Below are 15,501 nucleotides of genomic sequence, written 5' to 3'. Positions count from 1 at the left end.
CCCTGCTCCCTCCTCCTCCCCCCTCCTCCTCCCTCCTCCTCCTCCTCATCGTCATCATCATCATGGTCATCGTCATCATCATCCCAGCTCCACCTCTATAATCCCTGCCCTCAGAGAGCCATTAACCAGTCCTGGAGACAGAAATAAGTGAACAGTAACACAAGGCAGTATGTATTACGTTGTTATACTAGAGATACAGGCATAATGCAGTGGGAGGGGCGTCATTCATCTTGTCTGGAGGACCCTGAGAAGGCTATTCTAGGGGTGGCTTTGAGTGGGTCTTAGCAGGATTTTGATAGATGGCCCAGGCTGGGTGACCACATTCCAGGCAGAATGAGGCATGTGAGCAGAGGCAGAAGGCTGAAACCTGCAGAGTGTCTTTGGGATGGTTTGGGGCCAGAAGATAGCGGCTGCCAGTGCTGGTTCAAGGAGTCTGAACTCTGGGCCATGGGCATACATTTAGATTCCCCCTCCTTTTTTTTTTTTTTTAAATAAGCTCTGAACCTCAGGTTGGCACTTTAAATGAGGTTGGCTTCCCTAGAGCTGAGGGAGGAAGATTGAGTAGTCATTAGGTATTACTCTAAATTCACCCCAGCTAGTGACTAGATTTCTTGTTAATCTGAGGTGAGGAATTTTTGGATGAGAGAGCCATCCATAAATAAGTCTGCAAATTATCTGTCTGGAAATCAACAAACATTATTATCTATAAGGTGCTCACCTATGCTGGGTGCTTTGTAGCCTGGTCCCTTGGAGGCACCTTTTCCAGCAGGGCCAGTTGTGGGTACATATGAGTGGGTGGGGAAGTAGGAAGCCTTTGATCTGTGTTTTGCCTGATTACCCTTTTTAAAAAAATATTTATTTATTTTTGGCTGTGCTGGGTCTTAGTTGCGGCACACGGGATCTTTTTTTTTTTTCAGTTGTGGCATGTGGACTTCTTAGTTGTGGCATGAGGACACTTAGTTGCAGCATGCATGCGGGATCTAATTCCCCGACCAGAGATCGAACCCGGGCCCCCTGCATTGGGAGCGCGGAGTCTTACCCACTGGGCCACCAGGGAAGTCCCTGATTCCCTTGTTTTTGACTTGCTATAGGCTGCCGTTTCTCCTCATTCTTTTCTGTGTGTCCTCTCCTTTCTAGACCACCTACTTTGCTGTCTGTGCTTCAGCTTCTTTAATTTTTCATTGCATGGATTGCCTGCAGTTCTTTCCACTTCTCCACTCTGTACAGCAGCCATGGAAACCTGGGGCCGTCTGCCTTTGTGACAGATTTGGGTATTGAAAAATAGGGCGAATGATTCAGATTGCAAATGTTGCTCTTCAGAAGTTATATACTTTCCTCCCTTTAAGTCGGTTTCAACTGATAAGGAATGTGTCTCATGTTTTTTCCCCCTTATGCTCATTTTCTCCCCAAGTGTGGATATAGGGTTGTATCTGGGCTCTCTGGGATTATTAACTTCTCCTTTTGGTAAGTCTTAAGGTAAGTGGAGCCCCATGTGAATAGATGTTCTTGCAAAAGTCTGAAAAATAAGTTGGGTGCATTTGCTCAGAATCTGCCAAAATGCTAGCTTTGAATACTTCTTTAGATGCCAGTGCACAAGTCTTAATCATTCAAAGGGGAAAATAATTGAGTTTCTTGTATTAGTGTGTCTTTGGAGGAAAAGACTTGCTCTCCTTTCTTCTGGGTTCTCTTACCAGTTAATGGTTGCTGGGTGATTGTTGTCTGTACTCCCCGTTCTTGAGAGTACATTTCAGACAGATTTAAGTGACTCAGAAATTGACTTGTGTTGCACAAATGAACAACTTTATAAAACGGCTGTTTCCCCAGCACTTTGAAGATGGGGACCCTGCCTGCCTTTGTTTTTATTCCCAGTGGCCAGCACAGTGCCTTAGGCACAGGGGAGGGACCAGTATGTACTGGGTTGGCCGAAAAGTGCATTTGGGTTTTTCCATAAAAACCCGAATGCACTTGGCCAACCCAGTATGTGTAAAGGGTTGATTTCCATAGCTGGGAGAGAGAGAGATCTAGCTGCACCCTTGTGACTAATCCTTCAGTCCGCTTTGGAGTCATCTTGTGCTTTTGTATTTAAGTAATTATAGAAACTGGGTCTGAAAAGGACCTTCAGCGGTGGTCCTGTTCATACCTTTGCTCTCTGACTGGTTATTATACCTGCGAGGGAGGGTGCAGAGGAGAACCTGCAGAGGGGGTCTCTCCAGAGGAGAGAGTATAAATTCCTCTTGATGACCAACTTTACAGGGGCTCTCTGACGTGGTATGGAATACACACATTTTGGGGGAGGGGGAGGGCGGTGGGTAAGGAGAGCTTGTTAAAAATTGCAAATTTCTGTTTCAGACCCAGGAGCCTGCATTTCATTCTAGGTGATTCAGATGTTAATGGTCCTCTGGTGGAATAGTAGCCTAAACTAGGGATCTGTAAACCGGCCAACTGGCCAGATCCCTCTGTTAGCTGAGAATGGCTTTTCCATTTTTAAAGGCTTGTAAAGAAACAAAACAAAAGGAGAATATACAGTAGACACGATAAGTCCTGAGATATTTACTATCTGGCTCATTAGAGTTAGATCCCTGCCTAAATCCTTCATCTGCTGGTAAGCTTCAGCTGTTATTTACATGTCAGTGGGCTGGTCAGGAAATTAGTACAGAGAATGCACATCGGTATAGCCTGGGTCTAGATGTGAAACTCTCCCTTTACCCTTCGTTGATTTGCACACAACAGGCAGCTGCTGCATTTGTTGGATGAACATGTTATGGTATTTTTATTTTTTAGGTGCTGTTGAATTAGAAAACTTGCCTTTAAAGAAAGATGCCTTGAAAGAACTGGAATTACCATTTGAAGTCAAAGCTGGTATGTGGAACAAGGGAGTGGGAGGCAGTTTTGAGTCTTTTATCGGTTGGGACGTGAAAACTGAGAGCCCTTGAGTTTGGCTCTGTTGGACCAGGAAGAGGCAGGGTAGGAAGGATAGAGTTCAGATCAGTCTTCAAGTGTGGTCTCTCGGCCACTCGTATCGGGATGATCTTGGGGGGGGGGGGGGGGGGAGGTCAGGTGGCCCCCAGACTTACTGAATCAGAGTCTCTGAGGGAGTGTTGTGGAACCTGCATCTTTAATAAGCACCCCAGGTGATGCTTATGTTTACTAAAGTCTGAGAACTTCCATCCTAGATACAGGGGGTTCTTATTTTCAGAGAATTCATATTACTAAGAGACAGTTTACTCTATTGAATGAAAGGTGGGCTCTGGAACTGTATGCTTGGGTTTCTATTCCATATCTGCCATTTTCTGGCTGTGTGACCTTGGGGAGGTTCCCTAACCACTCTGTGTGTGCACCGTCATCTTAGGATGGGATGATACTAGTGCCTATATCACAGGTTTGTTGAGAGGAATCCCTGAGTTAATGCATTAAAATGACTAGAACAGTGCCCGGCACACTCAGTCGATGTTTGCAATTATTATCGGAGTCTTGCAGTTACTAGATTTGGTAAGGAAACAAGAATTATCACGGAATAAAAATATTCTGTATTAAGTGACCACTTATAAAATTAGTCCCTCGTTAGACACTGCTCGTCATTGAACAAGCCTGTTGATATCAGTCAGTCTTTCCCTGATTTTGAGGGTACTTATGTTACAATAAAGTGCAAGTACAATGCAAATCAGTTGCTAGGTGAAATAAAATAGAAATCTTGCAAGAGATTTAGGCTTTCTTGAAGTCAATTCAGGTCATAGGTGAACTGCCAGAATCACAAGCAAAGGCATTGACAAGTTAGAATCTGAAAGAAACTCTCAAGAATGATGAAACAGTGGATACTTCCAGGAGAGTTCTTATTTGACTATCAAAGGATTAAGAGAGGCTTTTAGGGAAAATTGATGTTTTCTAATATTTTGGCAAAAGTGACCCTTTTTATGCTTGTTCTGCAAAAATAAAATGTAACAGAAGTTATATTTTGCTGTCATATAAGTGTCATCCCAATTAATTTAGGTTAGAATTGCAACTGTACACTAATTATTGTTAAAATTCTTTGTTGTGAAAATTGGTGTAAGGTTTCAGTTATGATATAAATTTTATTAAATGTAAAAAACTTACTTTCATTTTTCTAAAGTCAAAATTAAAATATTTTTTCATTATTTGTTGTAAGATTTCTTCATCTGTTACTGGATTACACAGTTGATCATTTGGTGTTAATGATACTCTGTTATCTTAAATATAACACATCGATCCTGCTCGAATTCTAGATCTTAGACAGTAATGATAACAGTCTGATAACATGTGTTGCTTTCAGAGGTAGATTGTTAGTTGGGCTGTGTGGACCTTTGAGAAATGGTAGAACTTGGGAAATAAGTGTCACAATTCTACCAGGCCATTTATAGCTTTCCCATCAGCCCGAGTTCTCATGAAGAATCAGAATTCTTTCTCGATAGAGTACCACTGCAACGCGACCTACGTTTTGGTTGCTGTGTTCAAGATTGGGCATATTGCTGAGTCTGATAACTCCCAATAAGTACCTATCAACCAGCTAATTAATAATGAACAAGAGATGAGTGTGTGCCCACGGGCTAGTACAGGTGCCATGGGAAGAAAAGACACCCCAGGGAAGTTTACGATGTCGTCCTGTTGGGGTTTACGATGTCGTCCTGTTGGGGAAGAGGTATTTTCCAGAGGGAGATGTTGCATTAGATGTGAAAAAGTTACACTGACCTTTTTCCATCTTCTGCTTTATTATGCCTCGTCCTTACAGATCTCAGCCCACTAATGTTTGTTTCACATGTACGAAAACTTGCTGCTTGTTTTCTTAAATTAAAAAGTAAATGGTAATAATACTCCTTAAAGAAAACTAGAATACAGAAAAATAGAATTTAAAAATGTGTGCAGACAGTTAACAAGACTTTCCTTTTCGCAGGCTTAATTGGGAAGGTAACCCTTCAGATTCCCTTCTATCGCCCCCATGTGGACCCTTGGGTGATCTCCATCTCCAGCCTTCACTTAATTGGAGCCCCTGAAAAAATACAGGATTTCAATGATGAAAAGGAGAAGCTGTTGGAAAGGGAACGCAAGAAAGCTCTCCTTCAAGCCCTGGAGGAAAAGTGGAAGGCAAGGCAGAAATCCTTTTGGCCATGAGAGCGGTGGTGGTGAGACTTGAAATGAGCAAAGCGCTAGATTCTGCTAACACCGGCTCTTTCCTTTGTAGAACGAACGCCAGCAGAAAGGGGAGTCCTACTGGTATTCGGTTACTGCCTCGGTAGTTACGAGAATTGTGGAGAATATTGAAGTAAGTCCTAATGGCTTTTATAAAGTATGAACACAGAAGGGATCGCTCAGGCTGAAGTGGTTGCTGTTTCCTGTGGGTTTAACTGATAACAGGGTGTCTGCGGAGAGCGCTGATTGCTCACGTGTGCCTTTTCATAGGCGGTGCCAGAGGGAAAACCTGAAAAGCGAGTCCAGCTCTGGGCAGACACAGGTTTTTCTTGCTTCAGTTAGTGTGAGTAGGAGTTTTCATTTCATTGACATTTCACTTCATTTTCTTTATGAATATTGGAACCCTACTTGCTGAAGGATTTACCTCCCAAGAAGCCAGGTCACCTGAGTCTTCATGACTAAATCACTTAATCTCTTAGTCTCAGTTTCTTCATCTGTACAATGAGGGGGGTTGGTTGCGGTTTCCAGTTGATTCCGTAGTGCACTGTGAACAGCCCAGTTAGATACTTGTTCTCACTGATGTGTCTGGAGGCAGTTTGTTGAGTTTCAGTGCTAGGGCTGTTGGCCCTCTTTTCTGCTTTAATTATTGTTTTGTTTGTCCTCAAAAACTAGAGCAGGGTTCACACTAATTTTCAGTGTGTCGTAAGTGTTAGCCCATGCTTCTTACCTCCAGGGTTTTCTTGCAGTACCAAAGTGACACAGGCCACGTGTTTTTAAGGTGTCCCACTTCCCCCCAAAATACAGCCTGAGGTTGCTGGATTCATAACTTCGATAACATTGGGGGAAAAGATCAGTACCTTTGAGGTGACTGCTTTGAAATCTTTTCCAGGCAGTTATTTATTTATTTTAGCTGTCATTGATTTTTTAAAAAAAATTCCTCATTATTTTTATTTTATTTTTTAATAATAGCTTTATTGAGATTTAGTTCACATACTGTAAAGTTCACATTTTAAAGTGTACAATCTAGTGTTTTTGGTATATTTACAAAGTTGGGCATCGATCACCACTGTCTAATTCCAGAACATTTTCATCATACCCAACTAGTAGCCACTTCCAATTCCCCTCTCCCTCCAGCCCCCTACAACCACTAACCTACTTTGTGGATTTGCCTAGTCTGGACATTTCACATCAGTGGGGCTGTACTGGCCTTTTAGCATAATGCTTTCAAGGTTCATCCACGTTGTGGCATGTATCAGGATTTTATTCTTTTTATGACTGAATAATATATTCCACTGGATGGATTGCCAAAGATAAACAAAGCTGGAGTGAAGTTAAAGTGGTGAAAACAGACTTTATTCAGTGACTTCTGACAGTAGGGGAAGGAGCAGAGCTCCATTCCAGTTTGTACAGAGGTGACCAGGCCTTTTAAAGGGAGAATGGGGGCGGGGTGGGGGTGGGGAGAGGGCTCAGATGAAAAATGACAAAGGGTTGGTCAGTGTAGATATGATTAGGCCAGCTGTGTCTGCTAGCTGGGCTTCTGTCCTCCCAGAGAGGGGGAGACAGAGGCTCCGTCCTTCCTGATGATTCCATTTCCAGGGAGTGGCATTTAGGTCCTTGAGTTGTAGGAGACACATCACATAGGGACAGAGAAAGGGTTCGCAGTTGGAAGCCCTTTTTGGTAAATGCTCTAAGAAGGGGGTCGGGTGTGCTCTTGTCAGGCGTCGGCTAGAACACACAGCCCTGAGCTTTTCTAGATGGGAACTCAGGAAGGGGATGGAATGTCCTGGGGACTCAGCCTTAGGCTGCTAGAAGCCTATGTTAAAATTAGGTCGGGTCTCTTAGGGTAGGCGTTTGAATGGAGTGCTCATACCTAGAGTTTTTGCAGTTCTCATGGTAGACCACATATTGTTTATCCATTTGTCAGTTGATGGACATTTGGGTTGTTTCCACTTTTTGGCTATAAGGAATATTGCTGCTATAAACAGTCATGTGTATGGTTTTGTGTGAACGTATGTTTTTAGTTCTCTTGAGTATATGCCTAAGAGTGGAATTGTTGAGTCTTACGGTAACTATATGTTAAATTTTTTGAGGAACTATTTTACAGTTTCACCAGTAATGTGTGAACATTTCAATTTTTCCACATCCTGATCAGGATTTGTTACTGTCTGTCTTTTAATAACAGCCGTATTAGTGGGTGTGAAGTGAAATCTCAGTGTGGTTTTGATTTGCGTTTCCTTAATGGTTAATGTTGTTGAGCATCTTTTCATGTGCTTATTGGCCATTTGTATATCTTTTGGAGAAATGTCTGTCCAAATCCCATTTCCATTCAAAAAAAGTATTTATTTTTAACTATTGAGTTGTAAGAGTTCTTTATATATCCTGGATTTTAGTCCCTTATCATCAGATACATGATTTGCAAATATTTTCTTGCGTTCTATGGGTTGTCTTTTCACTTTCTGTTATTATTTTTTAATTCATTGAAGCAGAGTGCTTTTTCTGTAGCCCCACTATAGGGGCAAGGGGTAACAAATAAGGTCAAAATGGAAATGCCCTGCTGGTGTTCCTGTGTCCAAGTTTGAGGACACAGAGGCAAGATTAAGATATCATTAGAGAGGGAGGGACAGTTATCTAGATACAATGGTACTACTTTATTTCAGTGTTTAAGGTGTTTTCTGAAACGATTTGATGAAAGTATTGTAACTCTCTTCTTGAGAAGGCACTGATCACAAGGAAGTGTCATTCATGTCCAGTTTGTGATTATAAATCTCTGAGGAACTTAGATTATCGGGTGTGTGTGTGACATAAGCTATGCGTTTGTGTAAAATGCCTGCTGTGGTTTACTTAAGTAGACTCCTGCCTGTGGTATTCTACCTGCAGCAGTTGTCTAAATGTGTTTTTTTTTCCCGCTGCAGTTAAAAATTCAAGATGTCCATTTGCGCTTTGAAGATGGTATTACCAATCCTTCCCATCCTTTTGCGTTTGGCGTCTGCATTAAGAATGTGTCCATGCAGAATGCTGTGAACGAGCCTGTGAGTATGAAATAACGACTGCAAACTGGGAAGAAAGCGCTCGGTCTGGAGCATTTAGGGCTCTGCCTTGTGTCCTTTTGTGTTAGCTAAATGAGACCACGATCTTCTTCTCCATGTTCTTTGGAGGGTGTGGATGGATGTCTCTTGTCTCCTTTGCTGAAATAGGGAAACAGTTAATTTCTTCTGACCTGTTCTTATTTAATTCATCCATTAAACGTTGGCACATTTTGTACACGAAGAAACTGAGGTGCAGAAAGGATCTTATCTTTGATTTTCTTCTTACATTACATGCACTCTCGGGGTATGCTCATTCTGTTTTATAGTTTTGGCAGCCACCTGGGAATATTTGCCGATGGCGCCCGCATCTCGAAGGGCCATTCTCCACCCCTCTTCTGACCTTCAGATTCAAGGTCTCTAACTACCTATGGGACGCCTCTGTGGTATTTAGGCTCGTTATAATCAAAATGATCCCATTATATTCCACCTGCCCATTTCACTCCCTGAAACCAGCTGTTTTCCTTCATTCTCTTAACATGTTACCAAATGTTACAAACACACGTATGAAAACTGACATCGTTAGAGCCCTTTTATGTGCCAGGCACTGCTCTTAGTGCTTCACATGACTTATCTCATTGAATTCCCAGTAACCTCCACTACTGTTATCCTTGCACTACAGCTGAGGACGCTGAGGAGCAGAAGGATGAGTGAGTGGTGGGCTTGGGTCTGGAGCCCAGGTGCACCGGCTGTAGATCAGGGGTTGGCAAACTGTGGCCTGGGGGCCAAATCTGCCCCGCCTATTTTTGTAAATTAAGATTTAGTGCATCACTGCCACGCCTGTTCATTTACATGTTGTTAAGGCTGCTTTTGTGCTGCCGTGGCAGAGCTGAGTAGCTGCAGCAGAGAACGAATGGCCCCCAAAGCCTAAATGTTTGCTCTCTGGCCCTTTACAGAACAGGTTTGCCAGCCCTGCTTCAGAGCACGTGTTCTTACCCATGACGCTAGTCCCTAGAAGCCTGTGCTCATCCCTTCACTTCTTATTCCTCAGTTTCCATATGCATTTGGTCACAGTGTCCTGCCAGTTTTTCCCGCAAAATGTGTCAAATGTGGCTCTTACGCTTATCCTCACCGCGACTGTCTGAGTTCAGGATCCTGCCAGCTTCTGCCTTGCTCAGTAAAGTCCTGACTTCCGTGACCTCCTTGCTTCCATCCTAGGCTCTTGATTCGTTCTGTGCCAATGCGTCTCAACCTTTCCCACGTCATGGCACACAGAGAAGGTTCATGGTATTTGTATAGGACACTGGGGCAAATGGATGTGGCTGCTTGGGGCTGGAGGTGCTTAGCTCAGAGTAACCGAATACAGTGGACCCTTGAACAACATGGGTTTGAACTGTGCAGGTCCACTTAGATGCAGATTTCTTTCACTAAATACATACCACAGTATTACATGATCCTTGGATGTAATAGTACCTCGAATACGGAGGGCTGACTATAAGGTTATACGTGGATTTTCCACTTCGCGGAGGGTCGGCGCCCCTAACTCCCATGTTGTTCAAGGGTCGCTGTATTCCTAAAATGTAACTCGATCGTATAAACTTGCTCATTATCTTGACACACCCATGACTCCGTCGGGGGAAGCTCCACTTTGCACTGTTGCTAGAGTTATGTAAACCCATACCGGGTCCTGGTGTGCATGCCTGCATCAGAACCCTCAGTGGCTCCAAGTCCCTTCAAGTATGATATCTAGACTCCTTAATATGACAGACTTCTTATTGTATTTGTTTCCTAGGGCTATGATAATAAATCACCACAAACTAGGTGGCTTAAAACAACAGAGATTTATTTTCCTTAGTTCTGGAGGCCTGAGTCCAAAATCAAGGTGTTGGTAAGGTTGGTTCGCCCCGGAGGCTCTGAGGGAGAGACTGTCCCATGCCTCTCTCCTTGCTTCCGGCGGATGCCTTGGTGTTCCTTGGCTTGTGGATACATCACTCCAGTCTCCGCCTCCATCTTCATATGGCCTTCTTCCCCATGTGTCTGTTTTCTCTTCTTATAAGGACACCAGTGATTAGATTAGGGCCCACCCCAATCCAGTATGACCTCATTTTAATTTGATTACATCTGCAAAGACCCTATTTCCAAGTAAGGTCTCATTCACAGGTTCTGGGGCGACATGAATTTTGGGGAGTGCGGGGGGGGACTCTTCAACCTAGTACACCTAGTAACGTTCCAACCTACTTTTCTCAACACTTAACTAGCTCCTCACTTCAAATGTGTGTCCATACACGTGAGCCGATACTGCCCCGTCCCTGAGCACAGTGCTGCAGTTACACAGATGTGCTCGCCGTCTTCTGCAGCTGTCAGGCCTTTTGTGTCGTTGGCCCCACTCCTTGAAATGTGTCCCAGTCCCTCCTTCCCACCCTTTGTCTGAAACGCACACATCTTTTGATATTCATCTGCACAGTGACATTTTCTCTTTGTTTGCTCGTGGCATCTCATATATTCTTCCTCTGCCTCCCTCTGCTTAATTAAAATTATTTGCATGTTTGTATTTCCAGTTAGTTAGATTCTGAACTCTGTAACCATGTTTTCATTCAGTTTTGTATCCTCAGCACCATGCAAAGCACCCGGTGCATGATTCTTCACAAATGGCCTGTTGAATGAATGGATAAATTTGTGAATAAAGAATCATCTTGTTTTCTTCCCTGTCTTCCCTCAGGTGCAGAAATTAATGCGGAAAAAGCAGTTAGATGTGGCAGAGTTTAGCATCTATTGGGATGTCGATTGCACTTTATTGGGGGATTTGCCTCAGGTGGAGTTACAGGTATGATTGTGGCAGGGCTTTGTTACAGCACAGCACGGCAGTAAAGTGGTGTAGTATTGTTGCCACATAAGGTTTTGTTCTCTGCGTCTCTGTTCCCATTCCCACCCCCTCTCCCTGCGTAGGCGTGCGCCCTCGAGTATGTATGCTTGAGGTACTTGCTGTGTCTGTAACTCTGAACAATATATAGGGATTTGTGTATGTTTTACATTTATAGTGTATTATTGATTTCTTTGTTTGCTTTTTTCCACTTAAATCTGTTTTTAAGATTGATCAGTACTGCTGCTTATACTTCTGATTCATTGCTTGTGACTATTACATGGTATTCCACTGCATGCACTTAACATACTAGCATTCTCCACTCTCTTAGCCACCAGTGCACTAAGCATCCAGATTTTTAATGAATGAAGCACCAGATCTGGTTCTTAAAGAAGAGCTTTCTTACAACATTTTATGTTGAAATTTCACCTTCGGTGGCATTCCTTTGAGAAATACTTAGAAAGTCATTATGAATCATTGGATATAAAGTATTACTGTTTGTGAAGGGCATTTAAAAAAACTCAGTTTAATCTTTTTGCAAAGAAATTGTAGGTGGTTTAAGTGAAATGGAGAAAAAGGACTCATATTTCCCTCAACCACGATTATCTTTGGCTTGCGTGCTATTGTGCAGAATGGTTTTTGTTTTGCTAATCTGATTAAATAAATACTGTGCATCCATACAGTGGAACAGTATGCAACTACAAAAACGAAGGCAAAGATCTTTACGATGAATAAGTAATAGTCTCTAAGATACAGTATTAAGTTTAAAAAACAAGATAAAAGAGCATATATATGCCATTTGTGTAAGAACGGTTTAAAAAACCAGAAAATTAGCATTTGGCTGACTATGTACAGAATGCTTCTGGTGGATTACATAAGAAACTGGTGTCATTGGTTGCCTGTGAGTAGGGTAAGTGGGTGGCTGGAGGATGGGAGTCGGAAGGAGAGGTTGCACTTTTTTTGCCTTTTAAATTTTAAACCACGTGGATGTATTACCTCGTGTATTACCTGTAAGAAATATAACTAAAAATTTTAAAATGCTAGAGAGCTTTAGATTCCCAGTTTTATCCTGCTTTTGGATTCTGATATAACATGCTGTAGATTAGACAGCATTCCAACAGGTGACTTGATCCTGAAAACATTTGCTATGATGACAGCCATTCTTGTGACACTCAGGAGGCCATGGACAAGAGCAAGGAGAGTCGAAATCATCACTACATCTTGGAGCCTGTGTGCGCGTCTGCTCTTCTGAAGAGAAACTGCTCGAAAGAGCCTCTGAGGTCTCGGCACACTCCCCGTATTGAATGTGATATTCATCTGGAGACCATTCCCTTGAAACTCTCTCAGGTTCCCTGTTTCTCCCTGGAACTATCGGACTGGTAACTGGGGTGAAGGAAACGTGTTGATAGAAGGGTCTGGATACTTCGAGGTCCCCTCGTGGGAAAGGAAGTGTGCGTGAGACCAGGCTGTGGTGGGTGCAGAACCCACTGTCTTTATATAGTTGGATTGGGTGGGGCTCAGGTTAGTTTTGATTTGATATTTTAAGTGCTGAACAAAGAGTACAAGAGAGACAGTAAATTTACGTACTTTACTGACTGTTCAGAGAGACGTTGACGCTGGTGCCAGAGTTTAGTCTTGCAGTTTGCACTGGATTTCAGCTCAGTGGGTTGACTAATATGACTTGTTCCTGTGACGTATATGTCTTAACTGAGCAAAAGAAACAAACCAATTCTAACCTAGTGTCTCTTAACCTCTAATAAAAAGTTGCAATACCGGCAAATCATGGAATTCCTCAAGGAGCTGGAACGAAAGGAGAGGCAGTTGAAGTTCCGAAAATGGAAACCCAAAGTGGCCGTATCTGAGAAGTAAGGCTTGTCGATTAAGTGTTGTGTCTGAAATGCATTTTCTAGCATGTTCTTTTTTTGTTCCTAGATCAGAAATATGCCTCACTGTCTTTTACACATGGTTGGAGATAAAAGTACAGTCGACTTTTCTGGGCTTTAAAATGCCATTTCTGTTGTTTATCATCATTGACATGCTACTGTATATCTCTTTGGTGTCGCGGGTTTACTCTTAGGTCGAGCGTAGTGGAATTCAGAAGGTCCTCTCAGCCTCATATAGTAAGGAGACTGGCGTTGCTCTGGTGGGCTCTGATTGTGTGGTAAATACTTTGCAGCGCTCTTGAACCTACTTCCCTGTGTCTTTTCTCCTAAGTTGTTTGGTCAGCATTTATATAGTACACTTGATAACATCTATAGCAAAAATAAATCTTTTTTTATGTAGATGTGCTAAACTTGATGAGTCAATATATTAAAACTTTTTTTAGATGCTGTGTATTTCCAGTCTTCCTTGAAATATTCCATTTAAAATCTTTAATAGTCAAATCCTTGCTGATTATCTTACGATGGTATTTACTGTATAGCCACCTCTTGATTTTCTGTGGTAGGGGTTGATGTTACGGGTGATTCAGACCAATAGAGTAATGTGTTATAATCGGTGCATAAACTGAGGATCCAGTAGATTAACTTTCCCCATATGTTGAGGTTAGCCTAATATTATTTGAGTTTGAGGCATAAACAGATGGCTGACAAGAGATGTCTCAGAAGGGTAGTGATGTGTTGTGGATTGCTCTGGGTCAGTAGCATTTTCATCGCTTTTATTGTAAATAACTAGATGGTTATGAACTGTTTCAGCTGCCGAGAGTGGTGGTATTTTGCTTTGAATGCCAACCTGCATGAGATCCGGGAGCAGAGGACGCGCTGCACGTGGGACTTCCTGTTGCGCCGGGCCCGCGATGCCGTGTCCTACACTGACAAATACTTTACCAAGTTGAAAGGAGGCTTGCTGTCTGCAGACGACAAGGTGAGGAGGCTGTTGTCTCTCATTTCTCGTCTCCAGTCAGAGGGTAAGGATGTCTCTCAAAGGCTGAAGAAAAGGGAACCTGTGAAGAAATAAAGTCTTTGTTCGGGATCATAGTTATTACAGGATAAAGTCGGTCTTATTAGGGTGAGAGCTTCTTGGAAGGCCCAGCTTTGCCTTGGCAGGAAGCACCTTCTGTTGCTTGAGGAGAGCTGGGCCATGGGGTGGGAGGAAGAGAAAGGGGCCGTGGTCTTGCCAGGCCTACCCACTCCCCGCCCCCCCCAGCTCTCCGTGCGGGGCCCAGAGAGACATTCCATCTAGTCACTCAGGTCTCTTCAACACCTGATCCTAATTCTTTTCCTGCAAAGTCTATAACTAATCTCTGTAGACTTTGGCCCACATTTTCCCTAATCCCAATTGACTTGATTGACCTTGGGGTTTTGGAGGTAGAGGCTAGGCCGAGGGTGTGAAGTAGGGGTGAAGGCAAGCTTCTGTTTTAGCTACCTGCAGGACCAGAGACCCTTAGAACCAGCAGTCCTGGAGCCCTGGTGTGAAGCTCCCTCCCTGCTCTAGTCTATCTGCCTCTGTCTCCTGGGGGAAGGCAGTAGGGAGTGTCTCCTCGATTTGTTTCGGTTTTGTGAGCATCTGTTTTTATAATAACAATTTAGAACGTTTCCGGTATTTTGGCTTGCGTACTATCTCTTAATTCACTCTTTCTTTAGTAAATTCTTCTAAGCTTCCCTTTAGCACCTGTCTTAGCTTGGGCTCCTATAACAACATGCCACAGACTGAGGGGCTTAAACAATAGACATTTATTTCTTAACAATTCCGGAGGCTTGAAAAGTCCATGATCAAGGTGCTGGCAGATTCGGTTCTTGGGGAAGACCAGCCTCCTAGCTTGTGGGCGGCCACCTTCTCACTGTGTGCTCACTTGGCCTTTCCTGGGTAGAGAGAGATCTGTCTGCCTTCCCCTTCTTGTAAGGCAACTAATCCCATCATGATGGTTCCATGCTCATCACCTCATCTAAACCTGTTCACCTCCCATGGGCCCCACCTTCAAATCCCATCACACTGGGGGTTAGGACTTCAACATATGAATTTTGGGGGGACACATTCAGCCTATGAGAGCACCCCACTGTGGTAACCAGTGGCAGTGCTGAACCCCTGGGTGTTTTCACCTCTTCTGCCAGCACCCCGGGCATGACCCACTCAATTTGCTAGTGCTTTTTTCACCAGTGTCAGGCATGGTTACTGACATAGAAACCTTATGAAAAGGATGGAATAAACCAGACCTTTTGTTTTGGATGGTTTTCTTAAAGGCACAGGCGAAGACATGGAGGGAGAGAAAAATCTAAATTACAACTGAGGTGAGCAAGTAAACACATATAATATCCTTTCTTAATCGTAGCGTATAAGAAACAGCTTAGGATAGCTACCTCTGCTTTCTTTTGCATCTTAGCATGTAGCTGGCCACTGCTGTTCTTTCCTAACTAGCATGAAACAAATGAAAATGACCACTTTCTTGGTAATGTCCCATATGAAAATAAAGGAGCTGGAGGAGGGCTTCCCTGGTGGCGCAGTGGTTGAGAGTCCGCCTGCCGATGCAGGGGACACGGG

General features: G+C 43.3%; 1 protein-coding gene across 10 annotated transcripts in view; it reads left to right on the top strand.

Moving 5' to 3' along the window:
- Positions 1 to 15,501, top strand: part of VPS13D (vacuolar protein sorting 13 homolog D) — a 244,422-nt gene that overhangs the window by 6,886 nt on the left and 222,035 nt on the right. For 9 of the 10 annotated variants that reach the window (XR_003003764.1, XR_003003763.1, XM_024749924.1 and 6 more), the window contains 8 exons: positions 2,782 to 2,859; positions 4,907 to 5,097; positions 5,195 to 5,275; positions 8,055 to 8,171; positions 10,885 to 10,989; positions 12,202 to 12,372; positions 12,790 to 12,890; positions 13,719 to 13,887. Coding sequence is in view for 8 of the 10 variants with exons in the window: in XM_024749924.1 (XP_024605692.1) it covers positions 2,782 to 2,859; positions 4,907 to 5,097; positions 5,195 to 5,275; positions 8,055 to 8,171; positions 10,885 to 10,989; positions 12,202 to 12,372; positions 12,790 to 12,890; positions 13,719 to 13,887 (1,013 nt within the window). In the remaining 2 variants the exon portion in view is untranslated. Of the gene's footprint in view, positions 1 to 2,781; positions 2,860 to 4,906; positions 5,098 to 5,194; positions 5,276 to 8,054; positions 8,172 to 10,884; positions 10,990 to 12,201; positions 12,373 to 12,789; positions 12,891 to 13,718; positions 13,888 to 15,501 lie in introns of those variants that run through there. The other variant, XM_024749925.1, reaches the window with a different exon arrangement.

The sequence above is a fragment of the Neophocaena asiaeorientalis genome, unplaced genomic scaffold (genome assembly GCF_003031525.2).
Source record: "Neophocaena asiaeorientalis asiaeorientalis breed wild unplaced genomic scaffold, Neophocaena_asiaeorientalis_V1.1 scaffold275, whole genome shotgun sequence".
In the NCBI taxonomy this organism is placed as follows: Eukaryota; Metazoa; Chordata; class Mammalia; order Artiodactyla; family Phocoenidae; genus Neophocaena; species Neophocaena asiaeorientalis.
This window is presented reverse-complemented; position numbering and strand designations above follow the sequence as displayed.